Below are 12,326 nucleotides of genomic sequence, written 5' to 3'. Positions count from 1 at the left end.
AAGTGATCTAACTCAATTAAATATTGTTTGTGGTAAATCAGCAGTCTAGCAAACAAGAAGAGGTCCATGTCCATCGTCCAGCAGTGGACACATGTTAACGAATGAGCAAAATTGTAGTGTTAAGTCTGCTGGAAAACCTAATAAATAAATAAAATAAAATAAAGTCTAGGAATAAACGACTCCTCGTTTATCTCGCCCATGTCCATTCTCCAGCAGTGGGCACAACTACATGTATTCTGTGGCCGACATCCTGTTTAGCTAATGATGAAACAATTTTTTTTTCTCAAAATGCTTTTCAAGTTCCGTTGTGACAAATATTATAATAATATCAGCCCTATATTATATACTCGCACTGTTGGGCACGGGCCTCCTCAACTACTGAGAGGGATTAGGCCGTAGTCCACCACGCTGGCCTAGTGCGGATTGGTAGACTTCACACACCTTCGAAATTTGTGACAAAACCAAAAGAAAATTTTGAATAAATTTTTACTTCTAACGATGTGATATAAAGACTTTGAAACATTCATACCAGTTTAAAAAGAACATTTCTCATAACAAGTCCACGTAAAGCTTTCGCCGGTAAATGTCCATGTTGACGCTGCATGACATCAGAGCGGCGGATATGGACAAAATCGCACCCACAATGTGTCGTTTCGCTGTTTTTTGCCATTTAAATAAACAGGAGAGCTACATTAAGAACATGTGAGTCTCGGTTGTGTCCTTCCGCTGTTCACTGCGTTTAAGTATTTGAAGTGTATGTGGTTTAACAATGTCTTTTCGGTTCAAGGTGAGTGAGATTTTGTAGTAAACTTTTGAAATTGGAACAATAATTTTAATGTTAATTTTAGAAATAAATAAATTATGCGATTCTGCTTTAAAATATTTTAGTGATTTAATTTGAAAGATTATTTTTTTTAAATTATCTGGTTAACCACAGGGTAAATCATGTTCCCATTGTCAGTTAATAATATAATAAAAAAAAGTGTTTATATTTATTTTATACGAGTTACAAGTTACGATATTTACTATTTATTTATTATTCAATACTGAATGAGTTTAAGTGATTCTTGTATGTATAAAAACCCTCTTTTTTCATCGGGGATCAATAGTTAACTTTAACGATAGAATAATTTTATAAACTTCGAGAAGTGTGTTTTTTTTTAACTCCTTTGTTTTATTTCCACAGTTGCACGTTATACTTTTGTTCTGGCTTTGTCTGGAGGTGTATTCTGCACCGAGAAAACCAAGGCTTAGTGTAGCTGACGACACTTATTCAACATATTTCTTAAGGAATATTAAAGGTAATGATGAATTCCATCTTTCTGTAAAGTTAATTTTTGACTATAGCATTGTAATTGTAATGTAATATTTTAGGTTATAAATTACTTAGTATTAAGGCTTTCTTACCTTATTTATATAATCAAATTGTTCAAATTAGCGCCAATTCTTTGCAAACCTAAAACCTCAGCTACTTCTTTAACAAATAGCAGACGAATAATTTGCGTAGAAAAGAGGAACTGCCATTTCATTCCAGCGTCGAAATATGTGTCACTAAAGATTTTGTTTTATAATTTATCAAAACATCAAATCCATTGATACTACATATATCTAACTCCTAAAGTGGGATATACGGCCAGTAAAAGATGACTACATCTTAATTATAATATGCACGACCACGGCAAAAGGACTTTACTGCACCTGATGATAAGTGCAGTAGGGTCTGAATAAAGTGGCGATAGTCGAGAGTTAATTATCCCTCGCCTGTCGACACATGGCCTGTTTAAAACTGGATATATACAGGCCGATCCTGGAATGCGACACACTTAGGGCCATTATTTTCTAGGGCCGGCGCATATATGGCAGAGCGCAGTGCAGATAAATTTTAATCAAACTATTATCGACATAGTCTTTGTTGAAATAATATTCAAAATTAATTAATACAATTTAATGCAATTAAATTGTATTATCAATTAACACAACAGTGTTATGCAATTTATTGTTGTGTTAATGGATTTTAAATATTAATTCAATGAAGACAATGTTGAAAATAGATAGACGGTAAAAATTGTCTCCGTTCCGCTCTGCCTTATATCATTCCTATTCAATATTGATAAATGACAATATTTCTATAAACAAGATAATACAACAATTAAAATGCAATTTATCAATTAACACAACAGTCTTATAGTTTCTTATTGTTGTGTTAATGGATTTTTGAATATTAATTCAATGAGGACAATGTCGAAAATAGACAGTAAAAATGATCTCCGCTGCGCTCCGCCATATATGCGCCGGCTTCTATTCGATATTAATAAATAACAATATTTCTATAACCAGGAAGTCCCGGTACGTATTCGTATGGGTATGACATATCGGATCCAGTGAGCGGCAACATCCAGTTTAGAAGCGAGGAGCGGTACTCCAACGGAACAGTGGTGGGCAGCTATGGATACGTGGACGCGGTCGGCATTCCGCGCACTTACAGATATGTCGCCGATGAAAATGGATACAGGTTATTTATTATTTATTTATATTTACATGTCTAATGTCCTACACAACTATACAAATAGTTTTTAGGATCAGTAATTTTATCATTATGTTAAATACGTAAATAAATATATTATAACCAAGATTTAGGTTAGTGTAAATGTTTGGATGTTATGGCACGGAACGCTATTCGACATGTAAATAAACTATCAATCTTGACACTTTGATCTGACTTTGCGAAATGTTCGCGATTTTGAACCGAGGCTTTTTCCTATGTTCATGCATGATTATTTTTTATATCCGATTTTTTTCTGTTTGGTTTGTATCTGGGATTTCTCCAAAATGACTACACCGACTTTAGCGATATGCATTAAAGTACAAATAATTTTAGAGGATTCTATTAGCTAAAATCTGCGGATTATAGCAGTAAATTAATGTTTAAAGATATAGATTAGAAATAAAATCTCTGAAATACCGTTGCTAGACATTCTCTCAACAATTTGCAAAAAGTCACACCTTTGTTATAGCACCATGATAACAATAAATAGTAGGTATTTGACACCGTTTAGTAGTCTGGGAGTTTATGTACTAAACTAACATTTACATAGAGACATAGACCGACACCTCGAGGGGGAATAGCAGATAATATATTCGGTTCGATCGGACAGTAACAACAGCGTTGTAAGTAAATATTGCTAAATCTGGCATAGCGACGTATTCTAACGAGCCGCAAATGCATAGCGCATGTCGCAGTCAGAGGCGGCCTTTGGGGGAGGTGAACCGGGCAGCCGCAAGGGACCTCGCGCTTACAGAGGCCTCGCGCAGTCCCTCGCAGGACATTTTTTTACGTTCTTATCGACGAAACTGTTAAAACAGGGGAATGTTTTTTTACTCTGCCCGGGGCCTCGCGTCTGTTTCTTTTTGCTTTCGCCTGTGGCTTCGCGTCGTTTAGGGCCGCCACTGGTCGCAATACACTACGTCTCCATTTAAGTAATTGTCTATTTCGTATTTACTATGAGGATCAATTCATCTTTTTGCTATATCGGTGTAAAGAACTTTGTTTTGATCTATTTATTTATTTATTTAAATAAGGTTTTTCAAGAGTACACACATTTATTATTTTTAATATAAAGTACTAAAGTCAAATTTTGATGTGTGTACCAATTCAAAATAACTTCATTATCATTGAAGATTTGTTGCTACATCTTTTATATCATCAATCCAGCAGGCACTAGTTTGAGATTATTAAACATTTGTGCGACGTAGGATTAAAAGTTCTCCGTATTTCCTGTCACAACACAAATATGTTTTTATATGTTTTTACGCCTGAATTTAAAGTGTATAATATAAATTTAAGTTTGAAGCAAATGTGAACATAATGATAATTGCTATTAAGTTTAACCAGGCATTGGAAAATGAGTAAATTTTTGTACACATTTGGCATGCATTGCTGCATGCAACAGACATGCGGACAGTTACTTTCCTATATAGAATATTAACTTATGCATAGGATTATATCAGTAAAGGAATAGATTGAAGGTGTCATATTTTGGTTTACAGAGTAAGTCACGACAAATTAAACAAGATTCAAAGCAGTCCACTGGTAGTCCAGCCAATGGGTCATTCAGAGTCTCAAGTCGACGAAGAATCTTCTATTACTTGGACCAGACCAAAGAAGAATAAGAAAAAACCGACAAATTATGCTTTTCATAAAGAAATTACGGGAAACAAGTACATTCATGGATTTATTAAGCCGCCTAGTGCTTACGTGGAGTATTGATTATTTGGATTAAATTATGAAATGTTACCATCTAGATATGCTAACACGTTATACCAAACTGTAATATGTCGAACAGCACTTTGATCATATTTAACTTTAGAGTATTTAAGAAACCCTATCTCGCAGTTAAACCTTCTTTCAATACGATTTCATATTTTTACAACTAGAAATATATTGCATAGATAATTATAATAGAAAGATGTCATATTATAACTTCTTTTGAATGTCACTATGGTCACTATATTATAATTCTCTTTGAATGTAATCTTCTGCATTTATGACTATTTATTTTAGTATAAAATGCGTCCATTGTATTTACTTTTCCTTATTAGCGGAATTTGTAAGTTTCGCTGAGTGAATGTGTAAAAATAAACTGTTTTTTTTACGATAAATAGATGTTTATTTGTGCATTATTTTAGGTTCACACGATTTTAAACTTGATTTAAATAAGAAACCTGAATCAGGAGATGAGAAGCGGTACCCAAACGGCACCGTTATTGGTAAATACACCTATCTGGATGAGGGAGGGAATCCGATAGAAGTAAAATACTATGCCGATGATGCAGGTTATGGGTATGAAATTATTGTGTGATAAATATTAAAATAAAACGTTTTATCGGATTTTATCGCGGTTTCTTATAATTGTTTCCCGACATATCGAAGATATTGTAGCCTTCCTAGTCTCGGCGGGGACTGAGGTTCTGGTCGTTTGAAAAGCCAAAGTGACAATATCTACCTATATTTTACAATAAACATATATTTAAATATATTTGTTTTATAATATAGGCACATGTCAAATTAGGCATTATTTTAAGATGTTAATTTAAACTACAAAATTACTATGATTTATATTACGGTTCTGAGACCTATAACATTTTTCAGATAGTGATTTATATGTTATATAGTAAAATCGTCAATAGAAAGAGTTTCTCTTACAGGGTCGAATTGAAAAGCATCAAGGTTGTAAATGGAAATCCTGAACTACCATCAATACAAGATGAAAAACTTGAATATTTAACTAAAACCGATGAGCCTCATTTTAAAACTGTGGCTGATTTTATGAACATCAATTACCCCGCCATTGCTATGAAAGACAACGATCCGCTTGGTTACCTTAACAAAGCAAATAGCAAAGTGAGCCATCTCAAACATAGCAAAGATATTTCTGATTACGACGTATATTATAAAAAGGATTTGACCGATCCTAAAAAATGGAGCAACGATAAAGTACGAATATACTTAGATAAAGATAAACGTAGGATCCGAAATTCTTTTAACAGGAAAATAAAGCAAAATAATTAGATTCTCATTTTGTAAACTTTGAAGCAATAAAATATAAAAGATTATTATTTAAGTGTTTTATTTAATTAAATCATACAATGGATACGAATATATTAAATTGATTGTGATTGTCCAACAATCTATTTGCGGCAACTCCTCTTACGATAAGGCAATTTGATTTATCATAGACAGTGTCGGCGTCCTGGCTATCTCTGATATTAATTGGTACTCCAGCAAAGCTGTAGCTTAAAAGCTTATCTTTTGTAGAAAGGGCTATCTGCAAGAAAACTTTATAACTATAATTACGGAACATTATGTAAAATAAATTGAATGGCGTCATAGGTATTAATATAGGTTTTAGGATGAATCTCAAATTAAGTTTGATAAAAACCTTGTGTGAGGTACGGCATTGTGTTGCAATTTTCGAGATATGTCTATTTTTTCCAGTATATTGGAAGAATTCTTTTACTTTTATGCCAGTTTAGCAGAAGAGACGAGGCTTTAGCGATCTATCAACCCACGTAGTTCTTTGTGTTTGCTTGAGGTCCAAATCCGTATTCATAAGAATTTACAAAATGACTAATAGAGTGACATGAATGTTAATAAAAAATAGAATAATATTTGCTTACTTTATACGAATGAGCATTATTGTCTATTTTACAAAGCCATAGCAGAAGAATTTCATCGCTCTCAAAGATTTTCGATTTTCCTTGTGTGTCGTTATATTTTTTGGTAATTGAAATGTTAATTTCATCTGTAGTTTTCTTAACGTTCATATATTTTGTTGCGCACATTAAAAGCAGATGATACTCAGCACTTGTAAAGAAGCAAGCAAATCAATTAGTTACTTTATGACAAGATTTTCTAAAACAAATTATAATTTAGCTGCTAGTAAATTATTTTAATACCAGCAAACAAACAAATATATTACCCAGAAATATTTTGATGTTTAAAAGTACAAATACATTGAGTATCTTTTGTAAAGGTACAAGATTTCTGAATTATTCTCTGTGTTTTTCTTGGTTTCAATGTTATATTTGCAACTTTGGAATGGTCGAAGTAAAAATGTTGCATTGTTGAGTCAACAGCTATCATTTTACTACATGTTGTTACTGGACATTTAACAGGCCTGAAATATTGTTTTTATTATCAATTGAGATGGTCGGCTGAATGATTTTAAAAGAAGATATAAGATATTTAAATACATTATAATTACTTTGTCTTTACAAAGAATAAAAGACTTTACCGAGCTATGGTTACATTATTTTCTAATCCTTTGTAAATTGTTTCATTCTTGTAAATTGATGTCGAATCTATGCTTGAAGTACTTCCGTTAAAGTTATTATTTTTGTATTTAATTATAGTTTTATCAGTGGCATCATTCTGAAAATATAATCAGTACATATTCAATGGCTATTAAAATATCAAAAAGAAAATTATGTATAATAATATTAAAAAACTATACGTAGTTTGTATTAATTTGTTTAAATTTTGAATCATCTGTATTGCCTGCTTCTTGATCGTCTTTTTCTTGTTTCTGAGTCTCTGGAAAGATTATGGATATTTTAAATGATATGTAAGATTCGGTATAAAGTAAAGTATATTGTTATTATTAAGATGAAAACATACTACAATTCTTATCTATTTTTTCATTGTCACCACTAGCCAAGTCATGGTCCTTTAAACTCTTATTTGTCTTGTTAAATACATTTAAAGACGCATTGACTTGTCTATGTAGTTGTATATTCTTTCTAGATCTTTCTTGGACAGGCTCATCATGTCCTAAAACATAAAAACATTTTTAAATATTTAATAATTAATAAGTATTTTCCATTCAAATAAATATTGTTAAGTATTTTCTATTTTGTACATGTAACAAACATGTACAGGACATTGTGCAGGTTTCCACTACATAGATAATAATTTAACTATGAAATGATAATACATACATACCTACGCTGCTACAGTTTTTGCACAGAAAATGCCCAGATTCACAAACATAAAGAATTGTATTAGAATATTTTTTGCAAATTAAACATTGAATATCACATTCTTTATTCTGCATATGATTTAAGGATTTGCTCGCAATCTGAAATAATAAGTTACGTTAAAACATTCTCAAAATCACCAATTTTTGTCAATCGTGATTGGAACGGTTATGTTGATTTCACCGGTCTTAAGGTCCAATGTATCGACATTATATCGACATAAGTATCGACTTAAGAGTATAGCATAATCCGAGCGAGCATTGGACCGAGTCACTACCCCTGTGTACCCTACACCGGCATACCAACCGAAAGTGTTCGTTTTGGCCAAACTCGACCAAAATCGCGAGGAAGAGGTTAAGTAAAGTTATATGTAATTATATTATCTAAAACTTCATCAACTCTTGCACATTCAGGAATTACGTATTCTCGTGATACAACACAAAGTAGTGCTCTACTTGCATACTATAGATAAAAGTGAGCGATAAACTGACGATGTTTGTTTATATAACATTATTTGTATTCTAATGCAAGCTTACGCCTAACGATTTAGTTGGAGGGCGTACAAATTATACCGAAGAACACATTCTGAATAACCTATGTAATTATAAGTAAAGAGGTTTCGAGTGTATGTAATTGTGCCTAAGAGAAGTTTTATGTCTTAAACGCTTCCCAATTCTGAATTTGTAAGACTAGTTAGAACAGTGTGTGAATCGCAACTGACCACTCACTGAGAGGGTGGGACTGTGGTTACTCGGGCTGATTTGATGCGTGTATAGGCAGAATAATTTCACATATTAGTGCATTAATATTTTATGTTGCGTGCGCTACACGTCTCTGAAGTTTCGGATTCGAAACCTGGGCAAAGTGATTTTGAGGTTTTCTGCTCAGTATCAGGCTCGGAGTACGGATCTTGCGCCCGATATGGTAATAGACTCGACGCCTATCATATCATGGGACGGAACACTTAACGAAAAGTGGGAGTTCAGGTTGCACCTCAGCCTAATCCTTCAGGCATAAACGCGTAATGTGCATTTGGTTATTTTTTGTCAAAATATATTTTTTAATATTTTATCTATTGAATTTTGGCTATTGGCTCTCCTAAAAATATAAAGCACTGAACCCGTACTAATTAATATACAGTGTATGTTCAAGAATTATATTCAATTTACAAATGCTAAGAGGTTAGCACTTCCACTTTAGATGTACGCTGCGCGAGCTATCGACAGCGAAAGTACAAAGTCGTTCCTCTTTGTATTATAACCGTGTAGCAGCGTTTATTGGATTTGCATCCGGACTCTACCGTGACGAAATAGATGTTAAGCGAATACTAATAATATAAACTAATTCCATTTCATTTGTCCCTTTTATATGTAGAGCGTATAGAATGATACGTTTTATAAACGAAGCAAGAGACAAAGAATTATCATACAATAATAACTTTTATTTTTATTTGTGTATTTTTCATATAAATTAGTGATGAGACGAGCAAGCCGATTACCTGATGGTTAGTGAGACGACTACCCAAAAAACTTGTTAAGAGTAATTTTCTTTACAAAATTATTTTTTAACTAAATTTGATTTATGTTTTTTTTTCTATCTAAATGAATGATGAGACGAGCAAGCCGATCGCTTGATGGATAGCTAGACGACTACCCAAAAAGTAGCAACTCCACCAACACTTTGAATCACAAAGCACTGAATGCCATTGCCCGACGCTCATCACTTTCAGACACAGTTTGTTAAATGTCATTCAGTAATTGTGACTACAATGTCCTTCAAACTGGAACACACACGTGTTGGCTCAATGTTGCTTGGTGGCCGAAATTAACTTTGCTTCGGTATCTACCCAGCCATGCATGCATGCATAGCATGCAGGCGAGGGGTCTACCATCTAGTAAAATGTTACTTATTAAGCTATGATCTTTGTTAAACCTACATGCTTGCTACCTAAGTAGTTGAACAAAATGAAATCTCAAAATGCTTCTAGGGATTAACTTCAATCAAAATATTTCTTTATCTTTGTCTTAAATAAATTAAACTCTCTGAAGTTTATTTTAGTGGAGAATAAACGATTGTCGATACGGAGACTAACGTTTAATTGCGATTGGATTTTTTTTATTTGTTTAGCTAGTTTTGTAGCTGACTGTACGTATACTGTCATATTCAATAAACACGCTTGCAAACAAGTGATTTTGATTGGTTTATTCTCAAAATAGGATTGATGATTGAGATTGAGATTGAAATCGTTTATTGAAAACGAGTGTAAGTCAATAGTAAATAGATCTATTTACCAAAAGGGTGATATTGTGTACTGTATGCATTAGTGGGTGTAAAACAGACGAAAAAACTGATATTATGATTCAAGAGTAGTTAAACATAAGGTATACACGTGAAGGAGTTCAATATGAATAAAATAATACACAGTACCTTTTTAAGCATTGTAAGTAAACGTATATCAAAAGTTATAACCAGATAAAGTGAAAATAACAATTCAATACACAACTGACGTGACGTAAAAGACGTTTATGTAATTTGTCATTGCCGGATCATTGTCGACGGCGTGTAGAACAATGTAGAAAGTAGAGAGGTTTTAACAAAAATTAAATATATTAAAAATCAAATTATAATAACTAAAGATTCGTTTGTAGAATCGGTCTCAATCACCAAATATGTTTGGTGTCTTGAATCAATGTATTCTGGGTTTTGGCTGACACAAAATTAGACTCAAATGTGCATATTAAATTATATCGCGCGAATTATACTTAGTTTGATTCATACACTGAAAGCACGCAACTCTATGACGTGCGATTATAGGTTGGTTTTTAGATCCTTCATAAATTCCAGAAGTTGATAACAAGTGACAGACTCTCCTTCAGAGCATTCATGGTTGTTTAACAGTATATGTGCCAAGGACATTTACAGAAACAATTCAGTTATACAATGTACAACAGCGCAATGACTTGTTATTTTTATAGAGTATTGTATCATAAAGTAATGTAACAAAATAAAAACATAATGCAACTTGATCGGCCAGTCAGAAGTAATTGGTATTTTTAATTACAAATTTTACTGGTGTTGTAGGTAGCATGTTGCAACAAATATATGGGGCATTCCACGTGAAGCGGGCACGAAAAAAAACTCGATGTCTCAGATTTTCGTAATATTTGATTATGTTATACCTGTATATGTCCTCGATCCAGATACAAAATATTATTAAAGTATAAAGCCTGGTAAGCGAGTTAAAGGACTTTGAAGTTTTGACTGGCCGGCTGGTACACGCCACTTCGAATCAATTATCAAGTTTTTAAATGTTACAATAAAATAAATAAAGCAATTAAATAAATACTTCATTTAATGAGCTTTTTATTGTATTTTGGAAATTGAAAATGTTTTTTCTTTGAAAATATGTGTTTGAAAGTTTCAAACTTGAATTTCACAAAGTTGGCATATTTATATATTTTTTATTTTTTCTAAAAAGCCTAGCTACTATTATATAGATAATCCCTGCGAAGTTTCATAATGAGCTGAGAAGTAGTTTAGGAGCTAGACCGATTACAGTGCCGAAGCGTGGCGGTCGCCAGAAAGAGCGAAGTAGTAAAAACTTTCAATTAAACTAAATACTTTCGATTAGAGTATTTTATCATGTTTTGAATCGCTCTAACGATTCAATTACATCTGATTATAATATAAAAAAATATATTTATATTAGTGACGGTGCACAACAACATTTTAAAAAGATTTAATTGTATTAACTTGTTATATTTCAAACAGGATTGTGGTAAAGATGCAGAATTTCATTTTCGTGCCACTTCACATGGCAGAAGGGCAATTTGACGGTCTCGGTGGTAACCTAAAACGCCTGGAGACACAGGCTAGTTTACATAACGCATCAAACAAAGCCATCACGATACCCGACCGCTTATACATATAGGCTAGAACATCAATGCCACAAACTCATATTTATTATTACTACTACTATTTATTATTATTATTCATATATATTTTAATGTTTCAAACTTGTATTTCACAAAGTTGGCATATTTATATAATAACTTTTTCTACTAAAATAGCCAATATTGTATATAGATTATCCTTGCCAAGTTTCAAATGTTGTTGTGCACCGTCAGTAATATAAATATATTTTTTTATATTATAATCAGATGTAATTGAATCGTTAGAGCGATGCAAAATATGATAAAATACTCTAATTGAAAGTATTTAGTTTAATTGAAAGTTTTTACTACTTCGCTCTTTCTGGCGACCGCCGCGCTTGGGCACTGTAATCGGTCTAGCTCCTAAACTACTTCTCAGCCCATTATGAAACTTCGCAGGGATTAACTATACAATAGTAGCTATTTTTAGGAAAAAAAATAAAAAAAATATAAATATGCCAACTTTGTGAAATTCAAGTTTGAAACTTTCAAACCCTTTTTTTTCAAAGAAAAAAAAACATTTTTCAATTTCCAAAAATACAATAAAAAAGCTCATTAAATGAAGTATTTATTTCATTGCTTTATTTATTTTATTGTAACATATAAAAACTTGATAATTGGATTCGAAGTGGCGTATACCAGCCGGCCAGTCAAAATTTCAAAGTCCTTTAACTCGCTTACCAGGCTTTATACTTTAATAATATTTTGTATCTGGATCGAGGACATATACAGGTATAACATAATCAAATATTACGAAAATCTGAGACATCGAGTTTTTTTTCGGGCCCGCTTCACGTGGAATGCCCCATATAACAAAAAAGAAGCAAGTACACATTTGCCACCTGTTTGGTCTTTCCA

At 32.6% G+C, this 12,326-nt stretch overlaps 3 protein-coding genes across 3 annotated transcripts; 2 read left to right on the top strand and 1 right to left on the bottom strand.

The window, feature by feature from the left end:
• The first annotated feature begins 693 nt into the window (after nt 1-693).
• LOC115451007 (pupal cuticle protein Edg-84A-like) lies at nt 694-4,321 on the top strand. The gene is made up of 4 exons (XM_037443631.1): nt 694-787; nt 1,187-1,301; nt 2,338-2,512; nt 4,048-4,321. The coding sequence occupies exons 1-4, from the start codon at nt 770-772 to the stop codon at nt 4,265-4,267; spliced, it is 528 nt and encodes a 175-aa protein (XP_037299528.1). The 5' UTR covers nt 694-769; the 3' UTR covers nt 4,268-4,321.
• Nucleotides 4,322-4,515: 194 nt separating this feature from the next.
• On the top strand, nt 4,516-5,616 carry LOC115454841. The gene is made up of 3 exons (XM_030183553.2): nt 4,516-4,607; nt 4,687-4,840; nt 5,206-5,616. Exons 1-3 carry the CDS (start codon nt 4,568-4,570, stop codon nt 5,567-5,569), a joined length of 558 nt encoding a protein of 185 aa, XP_030039413.1. The 5' UTR covers nt 4,516-4,567; the 3' UTR covers nt 5,570-5,616.
• On the bottom strand, nt 5,611-10,083 carry LOC115451016. Its single transcript, XM_037443630.1, has 8 exons — nt 9,964-10,083; nt 7,502-7,637; nt 7,178-7,330; nt 7,014-7,093; nt 6,795-6,931; nt 6,480-6,677; nt 6,178-6,364; nt 5,611-5,825 (listed from the first exon to the last, which is right to left on the bottom strand). Exons 1-8 carry the CDS (start codon nt 9,973-9,975, stop codon nt 5,640-5,642), a joined length of 1,089 nt encoding a protein of 362 aa, XP_037299527.1. The 5' UTR covers nt 9,976-10,083; the 3' UTR covers nt 5,611-5,639.
• Nucleotides 10,084-12,326: the final 2,243 nt, after the last annotated feature.

This window comes from Manduca sexta, chromosome 26 (genome assembly GCF_014839805.1).
Source record: "Manduca sexta isolate Smith_Timp_Sample1 chromosome 26, JHU_Msex_v1.0, whole genome shotgun sequence".
Classification (NCBI taxonomy): domain Eukaryota; kingdom Metazoa; phylum Arthropoda; class Insecta; order Lepidoptera; family Sphingidae; genus Manduca; species Manduca sexta.
The sequence above is the reverse complement of the archived record's forward strand: the minus strand, read 5'-3'. Positions and strand labels throughout refer to the sequence as shown.